Below are 17,869 nucleotides of genomic sequence, written 5' to 3'. Positions count from 1 at the left end.
GCTAGTCCCTTGGCCTGAGGGAGTGGCCCCTTTTCCATTTCTCCTATGCAAAATTCCAAGGCATCCTGCAAGACAGTTCCCAAGCTTTCCTGAACTCCCTGTGCTTCAGACGGATATTTGTCCCTGCTGAAAGTTACATTGAAATCTAATTACCGTTGTTTGTTCTTGCTGAAAAAAAAAAAAAAAAAACGTTGAAATCTAATTACCATTGTAACCATGCAAAGAGGCCTGAGCATCTTTAATAAGTGACTAGGCCACAAGGACTCCAAGTCAATAGGTGAGATTGCAAAAGGTGTTTTGTTTGTCTCCCTCACACCCTTTTCTTCCTCTTGCTTTCCATAAAGTGGCGTGTGTGGATTCAGCAAGAAAGCCTTTGCCACCAATGCATGCTGGTTTGTTGTTTGTTCTGAGAATAGGTAGATCTCATACAATCCAGATTGGCCTTCTGATGCTCCAGCCTCCAGCTGGAGTGACAGACGTGTGCTGGTATCTGTTTGTGTTTGTTGCTTCTTTTAAGACAATTTTTTTGTTTTTTTAATTTTATTGAAAACTGTGGGTGTTTTGCCTACATGTACATGAGTGTACCACATGCATGCCTGGTGCCCAAGAAGGTCAGAAGAGGGTGTCGGTCTCCTGGACCTGGAGTTCCAGTTATGTATGAGTGGTCATGTGGGTGCTGGGAACCTAACTTGGCTCCTCTAAAAGAGCAACCAGCTCTTAACAGCTGAGCCATCTCTTCAGACCCCTTTTGAGTCAGTCTTGCTATGTGGCCTTGAACTCACTACAAACTTGTCTCAGCCTCTAAAGTGCTGGAATTATAACCATGCCTCAGCACATTCAGTTGTTATTATCATTATTTTATTGTATTTGTGGTGGTGATTTTTTTATATTTGTTATTTTATGTGTATGAGTCTTTTGCCTGCTTGGCTGTATGTGCACCTTGTGCATGCCTGGTGCCTGGAAGTCAAAAGAGGGCATCAAGCCCCTGGAACAGAGAGTTGTGAACTGCCATGTGGATGCTGGGAGTCGAATCCCAATTCTCTCCAAGAGCAACAAGTCCCCTTAACCACTGAATCAACTCTGCAGCCCACCCAGTTATTTATTGTTGAGACAGAAATGATATGTTAGCTAGGCTGGCCCCAAGTAAGGCTCAAATGGTCCACCTGTCAGACTCCCAAGTAGGTGGGGTTACAGGTACACAGTATTGTACCCTGCTTTAGGCATTTTGTTTTAGTATTTTTTGTTTTGCTTTAAGGCAGTCTCGCTGGGCAAGGTGGCATGCATGCCTTTAATCCCACCACTGGGGAGGCAGATGGTGGGACCACTGTGAGTTCAAGTCCAGCCTGGTCTATATAGTGAGACCCTGTCTTTAAAAAAAGAGTCTCATATATACCAGAATAGCTTCAAACTCACTATGTAACTACAGATGATCTCAAACTTCTGATCCTCCTGCCTCCACTTCCCAAATGCTGGGATGACAGGTGTGCAACATCACACCTGGCTTTTTTTCTGCCATCCTGAAATAAGACCTCCCAACCTCCAGAACTAAGGTCATTATACAATACCCAGCACGAGCCTTCTGTTGTCCCTGTATGTGGTATGTACTCAGCTTCTCTGAGAGCAGGTCCCTCTTCAAACTATAGCTTTTCTGCTCCTGTGCCTGGCTATGATCAGGCTGAGAGCCAATTGTTGGAGCATATTAGTTGAAGATGTGTTACATTTGTTTATGCTGTGGAACATTTCTTTAGTGATGCAAAGATGTGTTGCATTCTTTCATGTTGCACTTGTCTAACCTTGTGAAGCTGTGTTACTTTGCCTGTCTAAAATACCTGTTTGGTCTAATGAAGAGTTGAACAGCCAATAGCAAGGCAGAAGAAAGGATAGGTGGGGCTGGAAACAGAGAGAATAAACAGGAGGAGAAATCTGGGAAGAGGGAATCAAGAAATTAGAAATGGGGACTGGAGAGATGGCTCAGTGGTTAAGAGCACTGGCTGTTCTTCCAGAGGTCCTGAGTTCAATTCCCAGCAACCACATGGTGGATCACAACCATCTGCAATGAGATCTGGTGCCCTCTTCTGGTCTGCAACTGTATACAAAATAAATAAATTAATTAAAAAAACAGAAAAAAAGAAAAAAAAGAAATTAGAAATGGAGGAGCAGAGGACTCAAGGGGCCAGCCACCAAGCTACACAGCAAGCCACAGAGAAAGAAGTAAAGAAAGGTATACAGAAATAGAGGATAAAAGCTCAGAGACAAAAGGTAGGTGGGTTAATTTAAGGAAAGCTGACTAAGCCGGGCGGTGGTGGGACATGCCTTTAATCCCAGCACTTGGGAGGCAGAGGCAGGTGAATCTCTGTGAGTTTGAGGCCAACCTGGGCTACCGAGTGAGTTCTAGGAAAGGCACAAGGCGACACAGAGAAATCCTGTCTCGGAAAATCAAAAAAAAAAAAAAAAAAGAAAAAAAAGAGAAAGAGAAGAGAGAAAGAAAGAGAGAGAAGAGAAGAAAAAAAAAAAAGAAAAAAAAAAAAAAAAAAAGAAAGAAAGAAAAGAAAAGAAAAGAAAAGCTGACTAGAAATAAGCCAAGTTAAGGCCAGGCATTTCTAAGAAAGAATAAGCCTGTGTGTGATTTATTTGGGAGCTGGGTGGTGGGCCCCCAAAGAATTAAAAAAAAAAACCTACAACTTGTACACAAAAATCATCTCTTTCTTGTCCCTCTGGGGCACAGAGTAACAACCTAGGCTACTGGACCAACACCGAGAGACTGCCCTACATTCTCAACCCCTGAGGATATTTTGTTTGCTTTTGTGGTTTTGAGAGAAGGCCTCTCTATGTAGTTCTGTCCTGGAGCTTGCTAAGTAGACCAAGCTGCCCTCAAACTCATAGAGACCTGCCTGCCTTTTCCTCCCAAGTGCTGAGACTAAAGGTGTGTGCCACCACACCTGGCTCCTAGGGACATTTTAAGCATACGCTCACAGCAGGATGACCAGACCTATTAGTATTGACATTTCCCTTGTGTCTACTCCCAGCTACTACATGACTTCAGGAAACCCAGCCCGTTTCTAAGTAAGGGCAAAGATCCCTCTGAACACAGTGTAGTGTCGTCCCATATAACGCAGACTCTACATCTTCCTGGCTTCAGGATTGGGAGTAAGGAGTTTAAGCTCCCAAGCTTGTCTCCTCGTCTGAAAAAAAAATCACAATACCTGCTACACAGGATTGCTCTGATCATTCAAAACTCACGAACATCCCAATTTAGGGTAAAAAAAAAAAAAAAAAAAAAAAAAAAAAAAAAAAAAAACACTCTCAAGAGAAGTAAGGTTACCCAGCCTCCATCTGGAAAGCCAACAGAAAATAGCCTCCAGTCTACGTGTTCCCACACCTGGTTGTGTGTCAGAATCACCTGCAACACCTGTTTAAAGCCCATTGGAAAGGGTGGAGAGACCACTGAGCAGGTAAGAGCATTGGCTGCTCTTCCAGAGGACCCGGGTTCAATTCCCAGCACCCACATGGCAGCTCACAACTATCCAAACTCCACTTCCAATGGATCTGAACTCTGGTCTGGACTCGGAGGCACACATATGGCACACACACATGCACACTGGCAAACACTCATACATTTAAAATTTAAATTAAAAAAAAAAAACCAGAAACCAAGGACTGGGTAAAGTAGGTAAGGACAGTAAATAAAGTGATTGATAGGGATCCAAGTTTGGCTCCCCAGAACCCACACATGAAAAAAACGCCTAGTGTTGAAGTGGACGCCTGTAATTTCAGTACTGGGAGGTAAAGCCCAAAAAAGACCCGGGGCTTGATAGCCAGCCATTAGAGCAGAATAGACAAGCTCCAGATTCAGCAAGCCTGGATCAAAAACAAGATAGAGAATGACCAAAGGCACATGCCATCAACTGCTAGCTTACGTGCTCTCTCTCTCTCTCTCTCTCTCTCTCTCTCTCTCTCTCTCTCTCTCTCTCTCTCTCTCTCTCACACACACACACACACACACACACACACACACACATTTTAAAAAGGACAGGGCTCACGGCTACTACCCCCGTGGTGTCTGCCAGGGACAAGCATTTGGTGAACAAGAGTAAGAACTGGCTGGTCCGGTGTGGCCCAAAAACAACAGCCCCAGGAGACAATTAAAAGGGGCTTCTTCAGTGGGACTGTCGTCACGTTCCTTCCAAATTTGTGAATACGGTGCATCTCTGAACCTCATGATTCGGCATGAGACCCGGCTGGTCCACTACTTGTGGTTTTGTCATTCTGGAAGCTCACTCAAGCCTCCTTGAGCGTCAGCCCTCTATCCGTGAAGCACTCATCCCTTGGCCGACCCTCCGGAGGCATTTAGGAAATACTAGCCACGCCTCCTAACTTGAAGTTAGTTTCTCAGTAAAGTTTTGTCCTTTAAGACCCCTCCTGCAAAGTGTCCGCCTACAGGAGGCATCAGAGAAAATGGCAGCGCGAATCTGGAGTTTGCTGCAGTTGACTGGATTGGACTGGAGCAAGAAAAGAATACTTGTCCTCCATGGAACGCATGTGTGCATTCATTAATTTATAATAACCTCACCCCACCACCACCACCACCACCATTGTGCGTGTGCTGTGTGTCAAGTACTGAACGCAGGGCTTCCCTTTCTGGAGGATCTAGGAGGCAAAGGGCCCTGGATTGAATGAGGGACGAACGGGTTCCTCCACTCCCCTTTACACACCAGCGGGACCCCTCCAGGAAGGCACAAGTCCTTACTGTGACCGCCAGAATCCCCTTCCTCCCTTCCCAGGAAGGGCTCAGGCAACGCCCAAATCAAGAGTGCTCAAGCTCCTGGCCCTCTCTCTTCCTCTCCCCCACCCCGCACCTTATCCAAGCGCCTCCCCGCCCCCCCAGAGGTGGTCTCTTCTGGAGAGAGCTGGCTCCGGTGCAGTTCTGCGGTTTTATTTTTCCTGGGATAGTCAAAGGGATGTGGGAACAGCCACAGGTGTGGTGAGGGGAAGCCCCTGTCTCCCCTCCCCAGATGTGGGATAGGGGAGAGGCCCAGGCGCCCTGGTCCTGGGTTGGTCCAGCCACTGTGGTCCCTGGGCCCTGTGGGCGGAGGGCTGAGGGTGGAGCCCTGGGAAGGTGGGGCGGGCTCCTAGGCGGGGTTCGGGATTCTTCATAAAAAGCCACGAAGCTTGATTTCCCCACGAAGCCCAGCCCCGCGGGGTGTGTGGGGGGGACGCAGAGCCCAGATGGGGGACCCGGCCCGGCCTGGCCCGTGGGGGGTGGGGTGTAAAATAATGGCAGAGAGATGGTGCCCATGGTGGGAGGGGGAAGGGTGGGGACAAAGCGTCGGACCAGGAAGATGGGCGTTCCAAGTGAGGGGCGCTGGGCGGAGAGGCACGGCCCCCAGCCTAGCCCGGGCGCCTTTGCGTGGGATCAGGAAGGTAAAAAACCCACGAAAGTGCGGCGGGCAGGAGCCGGGGCGTGCGGTGCCGGCAGGGCGGGCGCACGGAGCAGCCCGCGTTCACAGTGACCTCGACGCTGGGTGTACAGTACGGGTAGAAAACCGCGGGCCCGGGCCAGGTTGGGCGGCCCGGGCGGGTCACAGCCTGGTCTGGGCCTCGGGGATGTAGATCTCGATGCTGTCCGCGCTCTCGGTAGCCGAACTGTGGCGGAACGAGGCGGCGCGCTTGGCCGCCAGGAGCCGCTTGCGCGCTTCCTGCCGCTGCCGGTCCACGGAGTCCAGGGAGCGCTCCTTCACCGGCACGCCCCGCCCCCGCGAGGGCTTCTTTGGTATCGGCGGAGGGACCTTCTTCTCCTCCTGTCGGGAGGCGAGGGCGTGCGCGCGGCTGAGCTGGGCGCCGCGGACCGCTGCGCACCCCGATTCGCGCCCCGCACCCCCAGCCCAGCTCCCCCCCCCCCCCGCCCCGAGGGACTGAATTCGCGTGGATCGAAACGGGACCACGCCTAGGACTGGCCCGGGGACCCGATGCTGCAGGTGCACGTGTTCCCACAAGGTCAAAGCCCCAGCACCCGTCTCCAAATGATGGAGATGGCGGGGGTCGAGCGCCCCCTGGTGGAACCGTCCTCAACCGCTAGCACCCACGCGCAGGCTGGGGAGTGGAGGGCACGCTGCCAGGGCTCCAGGGGCCTGCCCAAGTCTCACCTCTGACACCCACCTAAGACGTAAATCTAGCAAGCAGAAGGCTGAACATCGCCTTTTTTAAAAAAAAAAAAAATCGACTTTTACGCCCCACACTGCAGCTGACCAGAGGTGGCTGAGGCAGCAGTGGTGTGAACAGTGGCTGTCTTATCTAAAGCTGTTCTTGGTGCTGTGGCTTCTTGGCCTGAGGGGACCCACAAACACACCTTAGGCTCCAGGAGTTTCCAGCTGTTGGCCTTGAGTTGTTGTAGCTCCAGGAACTTGAGGGTCACATCCTCAATGGAGAGCTGCAGGAGGTCCCAGAAACCCGCCAGGTCCTGGAAGGTGGGCACAGGGAACGCAGTGGGGTCCTGCCGTGGTGGGACACACAGGGGAGGCAGCCAGTCAGGAAGTCTGACCCCATGCAGGCTCAGGGAAAGCCACACTCAGTCTCACGGTTTAGGAAGCTCAGCCTAGGGGGACTGGGCTGAGGGATGGGGGACAGGGACAAGAAAAAGCCCAGGTCTCTCCTACCTGGGCAGGAACGCTGGGCTCCACCTTTGAGGCACAACACGCCAAACAAGACACGTCTGACCTTTTGGCTTCTCTGGGCCACACTGGATGACCTGTCTTGGGCCACACGCAATCCACCCCTCCAGGGACACAGACCTGGTCCCACTCCTCAGTCACACTGGGTCACCTGCCAGATCCACACCCCTCGCTCTGCCCTCACACTTACCAAGCTTTGCTGACACAGTCTGAAGAACTGCTGGACCTTCTGAGACAGGAGAAGCTGGGTACTGCCCACAGCACTGCGAATCTTCTCCAGGACTGCAGGACAGAAGCGGGCTCAAGGAGTTGGCGGGATGGGGGTCCCTCTTTCCGCGGCCCCCCGGAAGTGAACCCTTTGAGATGCTCACCTATTGGTTACTGTACGTACTAGCTATCCATCTCTCTCCTCCAGCCCCTCCCCCATCCTACCATCAAACTTCCGACCACACCAAGACTTCCTCCTCCTCCTCAATGAAGTTCCTTCCTCCACACAGCCTGTGTTTACCAAGTGCTGGTCCCTCTGAGAATAGCCTTCCTCCCACCTAGGTCCCTAATCTCGCCTCCCAGCCTTGGCCAGAGCAGAAGCTCAATGATCATTCACTGGCCAGATCCTGTCACTAATCAGTGCATGCGTCCTTGATTGGTTAAGAACTGTTAATTCATCGTCAGGAACCTGACACTGGCTCCCCTTGGACTGCACTCATGGGGACGGGCATTCCCTCTGTCACCCGGCTGTCTGCCATGCCAACCTCCTATTTCCTCCCTCAGACCTGTTCTCGCCTGAGCTGCCTCCTCCGACAACGTTAAAACCCCACATCTTTCACTGAGGAAGCCCAGCATCCTCTGGGAGAGCCCTTCTGAACAGCTCAGATCAGAAGGGCATGTGGGTCCCAGCCTCACCACCAAGCTCACACTGGAACCGCATACTTGTCCAGATCTGAACAGATTGTTCTCCACGGAGTTAGTAACTTAAACTGGTTGCCACCTCCTTTTGCCTGGTCATGACCCAGCCCACCCCACCCACCCCCAAGTCCTAGCCCTGGCCTCTAAAGATGTCCCTTTCCGGACGCCCCTCCCATCATGCCCTGTTGCCAGTAGAAACCTCAAGCTCCGATACTGAAGGACCAAAGAGGAGGCAAGCCCAAGCCTGAAGGGAGGGGCCTGCTGGTGTGCCGCAGTTGGGACCACCACCACGATACCCCATGCCCGGGCACCCACGCACAGGATGCCAGCGCCCCTCTCCCCCGCGTGGGTGGCAGTGGACTCACTCTCCTCGGGCAGCTCATAGTCCTCTGCCTCACGCTCCATCTGCTGACACCAGTGTTCCAGTTTCTCTACCTCTGCCCGCAGCATCTTGATGAACCATTCGCCGTCCCGTGGGCAGGGGGACGTGCGGCCTGAGTCGGGGAGGCTGCGTGAACCGCGCTCCATCCAGGAATCTCGGCGGCCGGACCCGGGGCCGGGGGCGGGGATAGGGGTAGGGCCAGGCGACCCATCAGTGGCCGGCGGCTCATACGGCAGTGGGTAGCCCTCGCGGTAGGCCCACTGGCCCTGCGTGTGGACCGTGCGGAAGACTGAGTAGGTGGGGGCCCGGGGCCCGGGCTGGGGCTCAGAGGCGTGCCTCTGGAAGGAACGTCCGAACTGCAGGGCCTTGTCTTCTGTGGCCACAGTGGCCAGGCCGGCCAAGCCCTCCAGCTCCAGGTCTGCCTGCACACCGGCTGTCACGCTGTTGGAGCGCTTGAACCTCGCCCGCCTGTGGGAGGGAGATGCCTGTCCTCTCTGCTCCTGCTCAGGTCACCCCAGGTCACCACCCTCATCCCAACTCCGAGCAAAAAAAAAAAAAAAAGGAAGATGAAGGATCTACAATACAAAACGCTGGCCACTGATGCACACACTCAAAAATCAATCGGTAGGTACCGAATATACTTACCTACTGCACTTCCACTGAACATCAGTGGCAATCGAAATATTTAACTACTTGCACCTATGACCAGAAGAGACGCTGGAACACACCGTGTAAAGAGACTGACCTAGCGAGAGCCGGCTGTGGGGCTCCTGACGGTGGTAGCTCCTGAACTAGGCATGCAGAAGCATTTCCTTACTTCTCTTGGTGGTCTGTTGTTTTTGAGACAAGGTCTCACTCTGTACCCAGGTTGACCTGGAACTCACCATGGATCCCCCGGCTGCACACACAGAGTGCGCTGCCTGCCTCCACTTCCTCGGGACTAGTGTTATAGGGGTTGAGTCACCACACCCAGCTTGCAGTTCGGTACTTCTAGAAAAGATGCGTCTCTGCGGGTTTACAGGGGCTATCCAGTGTGTCCTAGGGCTACAGAGAAGACAGTGAATGGGGCCCAAAGAGGTCTCAGGCCGTCCAGCTTCAGAGTGCCAGAACCAGGATTTGGACCCAGGGCCGCACCAGCTAAAGGAAGAAATGCCTGGGAGCAGCTTGGGCTGGAGGGGGAATACACCAGGGAAGACTTCAACCCTGGGACCCCCGTGGCTCAGCCCAGAGCCTGGCCAGACAGTCTGCCAGAGCCAGTGGAGCTGAATTAAGATGTTGGCAGGAATGACACAGGGCCTGGAAATTTCTTGTCTTCGAGTTAATTATATGCAAATTCTATGCAAAACAGAAAGTCAATTGGCCTTGTTCATTTTTCCCACTCAGAGTTCAGAGTAGAGGCTCTTTTCTGTAAAGAAGTCAATGGGCACTATGAAGCATGTGACTGGTGTGTGTGTGTGTGTGTGTGTGTGTGTGTGTGTGTGTGTGTGTGTGTCTGTCTCGGGTTGTCAAAGATGAACAGAAGTTGAAGTAGTCTGGGAATTCAAGAACCTCAAAGGAAAGGACCCTGGGTCCTCACTACCTCCACCTCCACACAGTTAAAAGGCAAGGGGGTCTCATGAGACATCTCCAGGGTCCTGTCCAGCTTCCCAGGAGACTCTCCTAGCCATCCCCCTCCCAATGCTCCGCACCCCAGCTTCAACCTTCTTCTTGTGGCCCAGGCCTTCTCTCCAAGCCTGCCTGCCTGCTTCCTTCCAGCTGGCAGGCTGCCTGCTGGGAGCCTGTTGCCATAGAAACCAGGCCCAGAAGGATGCTGCAGGACTCAGGCAAGAGAGATGCACTCATGTGCAGTCTCCAACGAACCCCATGTCCCCACCCCCACCCCAGAGTAAGGAGAGAGAACATACTTTCATTGGCTCCCACATGGTCTTCACCTTGGTATCTGCCCTGGGCACCATTCACCTTGACTACTGGCCCGGTCCCCTTTCAGTTACCTCTGCACTCAGTAAAAAGGAAGGGAAAGCCCTGGACCAGGAAGCTCACCTGAGTCTTAATGTTACCTTTGTCAGTGTGTGCCTTAGGGAAGTTCTCCATCCAGGCCATCTAATATGTGTGAGGTGCATGGAAAATACAGTCAAATAGCCCCGTGTGGTGGCGTACACCTTTAATCCCAGCACTCAGGAGGCAGAAGCAGGCGGATCTCTGTGAGTTCCAGGCCAGCCAGGGCTACATAGTGAGACCCTATCTAAAATAACAACAAATAGTCTGATTAAATTTGTATTATATATAAGTACATCTACATAATAAATATACTTATGCACACATATAAAACCACAGGAATGGGACAATATTTCCAAGGTATTTATTTCTTCTGCCGAAAATTATATCTTGTGTCTGTTAAAATCTGGGACCCAGCAATTACTGCCCAGTGGACCCCAAGACTGGTGTAGTCCTCCTAAAGATACGCTCTTCCATGACTCCCCACGGCCAGCAAGAGAGCTCAAACTTCCATCCAGCACTGGCCTGAAGCCCCTATTCCCTGGACATGCCCGAATCTTCAGCCTCCTTCTCCCTACATCCTCTTTGATCCCTAAATAGATTATCCTCTGACTCCCAACCTCTGAGCACGCTACTCCCCTGCCTGAGATGGCTATTTCCACTCTTGCTCCCTGACTATTCTCTGCTCAAGCCCCTGTGAGTCTCCTGTCTGCCCCCAAGATCACTCCTCAGTTCTGGACCTCCTCAGCAGTCTTCCTACATTTAAAGCAACTCCACTGTTTTGATTAATTGTCTCTCTCTCTGGTGACAGCCACGTATGTCTAACTGTACCCTCAGGACACACCTCGGTTCCCTGTGAATATTTGTGCCTTTGAGCTACAGTTGGCCCGTGGTCCCTTCCAAGCTCTAGCAATCAAACTCCAGAGGTCACGGTCACAGCAGGCTTCTCCAGCAACTACATTTCTGAAGAGGTACCATCCCAAGCCTTCTCCCTGTTGTGAGAGTTTTGAGTCTTAAATGACCCCACAGGCTTACCTGTTTGAACAACTGGCCCCCAGCAGTTGACAAGGTTTGGAAGGTTGTGGAACCTCTGAGACCTGTGACCTAACTAGCCAGAGTGGGTCACTGCAGAGTGAGCCTTGAGGACCTTTCTATTTCTGACACAGGCCTGGCCTTTCTGCTTCTCAATCTGCCAATAAGTGAACGGGCCACATGGACAGCCTGCCTCCCAATGTCAGCCTGCACTCTTTGAAACTGTGACCCAAAGCAAAGTTTTCCTCCGTGAAATTGCCTCCCCATGAAACACACTACGACTTGGGGTGTCCCTCCCCATTGAACACACTCTGCCCTTCCGCTCCACTGGCCTGATGCCTTCATCTGACCTCTGGGAAGTCCTGAGAGGATTCCACACTACCTCAGAGAGAAGCAGGAAAGTGCCCCAGGCTTCATGTTCTAAGTCCTTTCCTCGGAGAACTCTCTCAATGCATAAACCCCAAGGAAGGCTGAGGGAGCTGGGGAGCCGCTGGGCTCAGTGAAGCATGGTCCTCCTTATCGCTCCCAGCCAACAGTCATGTTTGCCCAGGGTGGGCAGGAGTCAGTCATCCTTGTAAACTAGCTGTTGATGTGGGACAAGATCACAGTAAGAAAGATCACACTGGATCAAAGGGCCAAGACCCTGGGCAGAGCTGGACACTTCACAGGTGGTGGGGGGGGGAACGGATGGACAGACGGACAGTGCAACACAGAGAGAGAACGGAACCAGGGAGGACCGGGAGTGGGAGCCAGGAGGAGAGAGACGGAGATGGTAAAAGCCCTTGATGCCTAGGAGTTCAAGCCCTAGGGCCCACACAGTGCCCGGAGAGAATCAACTCCTTCAATGTCCTCTGACAGCCACGCATGTGCTGTGGTGCACACAGGTGGTCATGCATGTGCACATATATGTGCAAGCACACACACAAACACACACACAGAGAGATAGATGTGATTATTTTTGTTTGGTTTGTTTGTTTTTTTTTCAAGACAGGATCTCTCTGTGTAGCCCTGGCTATTCTGGAACTCGCTCTATAGACCAGGCTAGCCTCGAACTCACAGAGATCCGCCTGCCTCTGCCTCCCGAGTGCTGGGATTAAAGGCGTGTGCCACCACTGCTCAGCAGGACCACATCCCCTAACCACAGAGAAAATAAAGCCTTCCTTTCTTAAGGTGCTTCTGCTAGGAATTTTATAACAGCAATGAGAAAAGAGTACCATGCCAGATGTGTACAACTTAATCACATGGGTCCTTATTAATAAGAGAGGGAGCCCAGAAAGGAGGCGAAGGGAGAAAAACACAGGAAAGAAACAAATGGATGTATGGCTGGGTGTGTGGCTCAGGGGAAAACTACTTGCCTAGCATGCACAAGGTCCTGGGTTTCATCCCCAGCATCACAAAAATAAAAAGGAGAATAAACAGGAAAAGGCAACAAGATAGATTCTTCCTCGTACCTCCAAAAGGGACATAGTCTTGCCACCACTTTGCTGTTAGCCCAGGTAAATCTAGGAACAACTTCTGAGCCCCAGAAATGTAAGATAATAAATATGTATTTACCACACCTGTCCCGGCAGGGATGGGTAACAAACACATGTGTAAAGAGAAATCGAAGACAGGGAAGAGAAACAGTCCAAGTGGGGCATGGGATAACAGTTAACACTTTCTGAGCACTTAGTTTGTGCTAAGTTAATCACCTGACATGACTTACTGTCCCTAGCATCAGGGGGACAGCATCATCCCTTCTCACAGATGAGAAAAGATACCCTTAACGGGCAAAGTGATTTCCTGAGACGGAACAGTGACCCAATCCAGGCAGAGGCCACCCCAAGTCATTTCACCCCAACCCCAGGCCTCCCCATCCTTAGGGATAGTACAGCACTCAGCTGACCGACCGCTGAGGCCGGGCTGATAACTGAGGAGAGAGAAGAGATACAAGCAAGCTAGGAGCTGGTGTGGAAGTAAACCGAGGTCCCGGAAGATGGCCTCAGTCATCACAATGAAGTGCATGGGGAGGCTACCTGCTGGAGATTTGTGGGGGGTCGGAGGGAGGAAGGAAAATGAGCTGTTTTGGGGTGTCAGCAGAGTAGAGGAGTTAAATCTGGGTTCTCTAGCGCCAGACTGCCTGGCTCCAAAGCCAGCTGGATGGCTCGTGCCTGTTCTGTCATCTTTTAAGTGAGCATGACGGCAGTACCAGCCCCAGAGCTGGGAGATAATGTATGGGAAGAAGGGCCAGCACCTGGCCTGCCATTGTGTGAGCTATTGTGGAGAAGTAGGAAAGTTTGTGGCTCTCGCCCGCCACCGAGAAAAGGAGCTGGCCGCACACAATAGCCCAGCGTAGCAGCGCGGCCCCAGCTCGGCCATTGTAGTCATTAATTATTCTGATTGCTGTTGATCATTTCCATCTGTTCTCCCGCAGCACTCGGAACAAAACCTCCTTTATCCTCCCCATCACATGGCACTGGAGTCCGTTATTTGCATATCCGTCTCTTTCACTAAATAGAGCAGTTCCTCAAACATCACTGTTGGCCGGGTGGCTGATTGGTTGGTTGGCTGCAAGGGTGGTGGGGAGTATTAATTATCCCCAACATCTATTCTCCCTTTCTTCCTCGGTAACAGAATCCCATGATTTTAAGCTGGACAGGTGGCCACTTTGGATAATAATTCACTTCCCAATCTCCCATAGAACTAGTAGAGCTAGGCGGCAAAGTTCTAGCCCGTGGGATGCAAGCAGAACTGTTACTTACAACTTCTAGAAAGTGTTCTTGGAAAGGAAGTGTTGGGCCAGGCATGTAGTTCAGTGGGAGAGAACTTGCCTAGCGTGCACAAAGCCACAGTAACGGAAGTGTTATTAAAAGTAGGGTATAGGCCAGTGAGATGACTTAGTAAAGGTACCGCACCAAGCCTAACCACAGGAGGCTGATCTCTGACTACCATGTAAGTGAAAGGAAGAGCCCACTCCCACAAGCTGTCCTCTCTAACCTAGACACACAACACACACACACAAACACAAAATTCTTAAAAAAAAAAAAAAAAGGAAGGATATAGACTCCCTGACTAGACCTCAAACAACTATTTTGGAACACGATATAGATACCCTATGGAAAATGCAGCCTGGGTTCTGAGCCTGTAGGACACCAACCAACCCTTTGGATACCCCAGCAAGCAAGAAAGCAACTTCTGCCATATTTAAGTCACTGTCATTCATGGGTTTTCTGTAACTCACACCCAAACCTAATCCTAAAATAACATGAATCTTCAAGGTCTTGAAGCCCAGGACTTAGGTCCCTCTTTGGTTTTGGACTTCGTAGCCATTGCTGTGGTCTTCGCCAGCGGTAAGCACTAGGTAGGAAATGGCCTCCGCTGTGATTTACCACTCATGTAAAACAATGCGTCATATTTCCTCTCTGGGCCCTTTAACTAGGCTGTGGAGGCCTCCCCGCTCCTTCCCCCCACCCACAAGCCCCCACACCAGTTCTGTCTGCTAACAATGATTGAGTTCCTGGTAATCCTGGAAGTCGTTATCATGGCGACTTCAGGGAGTTGGCCCTTTTGTGGCTCTCTGGGCAGAAATTGTGTTACCCCAAGAGACAGAGTATCCAAGGAACATTCAGTACCCACAAACTGGCAAGGGGTTTGCCAGGAGAGTTTGGCAGCAGGGTGGCGGGGGTGGGAGAGGAGTGGGCAGGGGGAGAGGGAGGAACATGTCAGTGCACCAATCTCTGGAGAAGCTCCTCTCTAAGAGAGCAGCCAGGACTTCAAGCCAGGGTCCAGCAAGGCAGACTTAGAGGTCACGAGGGTCGGTTAAGAGCCTCTCCAGGCAGCCATGAAGAAGGTGAAATTCTGACATTACAGAAAGTGGACACCGTCGTGTTAAGGCAAAATAAGTCAGACTCAAGAAATAGCCCGTTCTTCTCAAGTGCAGAATCTAGATTTAAGTGTCCGTGTGCGTGTGTGTGTGTCTGTGTGTGTGTGTGTGTGTCTGTGTGTGTCTGTGTGTGTGTCTGTCTGTATATTTGTCTGTGTGTGTCCATGTCTGTGTGTGTGTGTGTATGTGTGTCCGTGTCCGTGTCTGTGTGTGTGTCTGTCTGTCTCTGTGTGTGTGTCTGTCTGTGTGTGTGTCTGTCTGTATGTTTGTTTGTGTGTGTCCATGTCCATGTGTGTGTGTGTGTGTGTGTGTGTGTGTGATAAAAGAAGAAGAGGGACTATGTAGGGGGAAGGGATTTAAAGGGAGAAAGACGAGAACAGAGAGGGTGGTAGAGATAAAAGATAAATACCTCAAATTGTCTCACATATGGAACATGATTTAAATATGCACATGTATATATTTACACATACATATGGACAAATATGACATTAAATCAGAGTGGGGACAGTTTGAAGGGAGGAAAGGGACAGTTGGAGGAAGAACAAGAGAATGTAACGGGGGTGTGCGTGGTTCACAGAGGCAAGGTAGAATGATATGTCAGTCTTGAATTAGAAGAGATCCACCTGTCTCTGCCTCCCTGGTGCTGGGATATAGAATTTTGAGGTCAGCCTGGGCTACATGAGACCTATTTCAACATAACAAGAATAACAGCAACAAGATCACCTTTCTTTGGTCCCCTAAGTCCCAGGAATAGCTTTTCTGCACATGTTGTACTCTTTGACTGTGGTCCAGATATCTGAGTCTGGGAAGACAAGTGCTGTAGGAACTTCTGACTCTGTTTTCTACTAGAGTCTCGATGATCCTGAGGCTAAGCTTCAAATGGCAGGGGTTCATCTGATTCTGCTCATCTTGGTAGCCTGGTACCTATACAGTACTTGACAAGTATAACAGGGATTCAGTAACGCGGTAGTCAAATGGAGAGGGTCAGAGGAGATGGACTGGAGAGATTCGGTCCCAGTGATGGGCAACTTGGAAGCATCCACAGACAAGCTTTAGAAAGGAGAGGCAATATATGTGAACTCCACCCAAGAAGCCACCAGGGAGTATACCAAGGGCCATTGTTAGTTTTACATTTATTTGCTTATTTATTTAGTATATGCGTGCATGTCATGGTGCAGATACGGAGGTCACAGGACAACTTGCAGGAGTTGGCTTTCTCTTTCCATCATGGGTTCCAGGGATTGGCCTCGGGTTGTGAGATTTGATAATAGCAAGCACCCCTCTCCCGGGCGCTGCCCAGCAGTTTTTAAAACCAAAGTGCAGACTAGGAAGCAAGAAAGCTAAGAATCCAGAAAAATGGGTGGCAGTGGGTGGAGGGAGGCCTGGCAGTCTGCCGAGCAGGGCTACTGGACTCCATGGCTCACCTCTAGGTACCGGTTGGGCCATGGTGTGTGGTGAGTCAGAATTAGCGTGCCAGGGACAGAAGGGCTGCCAGGGGCTGTGCAGGTGTACAACAAAGGATGCCTTCGGCAGACAAGCAAGGAAGGCCGGCCAGAGAGAGGGGCCAGATCTGCCCTGTCCCCACCTGTCACTCCCTCTGACTGCCCAGTGTGATCACCTGTCCCAGAGACTCAGTTCTTCACCGTCTCTCCTCCAACACGCTCACCATCAAGACCTCAGCGCTCACACCACACACCCTGTCCGTCTGCCTTGCCCCAGCTTCCCTTTTCCTTCACACTGCTCCTTCATTGGATTCCCTTCCCCCCCCCCCAACCCCGCCCGCGGTGGCTGCTCTCAGCCCCATGGAAATGACTGATCGATACCGAAGAAAGAATGTAGGAAGCACCCACCCACACCCAAGCACCTAGGAGAGCTGGAGAAAATAAAATCAGAAAGGTGTTTCGGCTCTGATGCCAGGCTTGGAAATAGAAGACAGCTTCAGGTTCCCGAAACAAAATGCAGTCTTCAGACCTGAGTGGTGAGAGGACAGCTAAGCCAAGAAAGCCACAGGAGGGTCAGGCCAGACATATGCTGAAGGCTAGAAGGGAAGGCTGAGGAAGGGAGAGAGGAGAGACCCCCAAACCTATACACTATGAGGAGCTAGAGCTGCACAAAGCCAACAGCCAAAGAGGTCAGCTTTGTTTGTAAACGTAGACTGCGGGAAAAAAAAAAAAAAAATCCCATGCTAGTGTTTCAGGAAGGCAGCCTGGAAGGAGGATGCTGGGAAATGAGAACATGAAAGATGTTTTGTATGGGGATGTGGGGTTCCAGTGTGTTCTACCAGGGAAACACAGAAACTTCAAGCTGAGATATTCATTTCCAAGTGGATCTAAAGCTTCAGCAGTCCCCCAGTGAGGGGGAAACGGAGTACCCGAGGAAGGAATGGGCAGTGACAGACGCACACACAAGTCATTCAGGCGTGCTTGTGAACCTGCACCATCAGACCACACAGACACAGGGGCCGATTTAGCCGAGCCCCCTGAAGAGCTATAATCAAAACACTACCCAAGCCTACAGGCAGGCTAGGAAGAGGGAATGAAGACGACGTGGTAAGCATACCTATAATCCCAGCAGATGGGAGACTGAGGCAGGAGGATTGCCATGTGTTTGAGGCTAACCCTGCCTCAGAATGGCCACCCTCCAAAAGAAAAAAAAAAAAAAAAGCTCCATGAAATAAAGTATTCCAAGGCTCTTGTTTATGTTTATAGGGAACTACTGACTAATTGTGTTCCTAGAAGAAATTGAGGATTCATGCTATCAATTTTATGTTGAGACAATGTCTCACTATGTAACCCTGGATGGCCTGGAACTTGCTAGGAAGATGAGGCTGGCCTCAAACTCACAGAAATCCCCTGCCTCTGCCTTTTTGTCCCTTTCTTTTTAAATACAAGGTCTTGTTGTTTTTCTAGGATGTCTTCAAATTCCTGGAGTACTTTTATGAATCTGTTTTTCTTTCTTTCTTTTTGAGACAGGGTCACACTATGTAGCCCTGGATGGTCTAGATTTGGCTATGTGAACCAAGCT

At 50.9% G+C, this 17,869-nt stretch overlaps 1 protein-coding gene across 5 annotated transcripts in view; it reads right to left on the bottom strand.

Moving 5' to 3' along the window:
* Positions 1–4,912: 4,912 nt before the first annotated feature.
* Dlgap3 (DLG associated protein 3) overlaps positions 4,913–17,869 on the bottom strand; it is a 65,889-nt gene continuing 52,932 nt past the window's right edge. For 4 of the 5 annotated variants that reach the window (XM_028861636.2, XM_028861637.2, XM_028861633.1 and 1 more), the window contains exons 9-12: positions 7,940–8,424; positions 6,859–6,950; positions 6,347–6,490; positions 4,913–5,798 (exon numbers count right to left, since the gene is read on the bottom strand). In XM_028861636.2, the coding sequence (XP_028717469.1) occupies positions 5,580–5,798; positions 6,347–6,490; positions 6,859–6,950; positions 7,940–8,424 (940 nt within the window). In that variant the 3' untranslated portion in view covers positions 4,913–5,579. The remainder of the gene's footprint in view (positions 5,799–6,346; positions 6,491–6,858; positions 6,951–7,939; positions 8,425–17,869) is intronic. The other variant, XM_028861638.2, reaches the window with a different exon arrangement.

The sequence above is a fragment of the Peromyscus leucopus genome, chromosome 2 (assembly GCF_004664715.2).
Source record: "Peromyscus leucopus breed LL Stock chromosome 2, UCI_PerLeu_2.1, whole genome shotgun sequence".
Taxonomy (NCBI): Eukaryota; Metazoa; Chordata; class Mammalia; order Rodentia; family Cricetidae; genus Peromyscus; species Peromyscus leucopus.
This window is presented reverse-complemented; position numbering and strand designations above follow the sequence as displayed.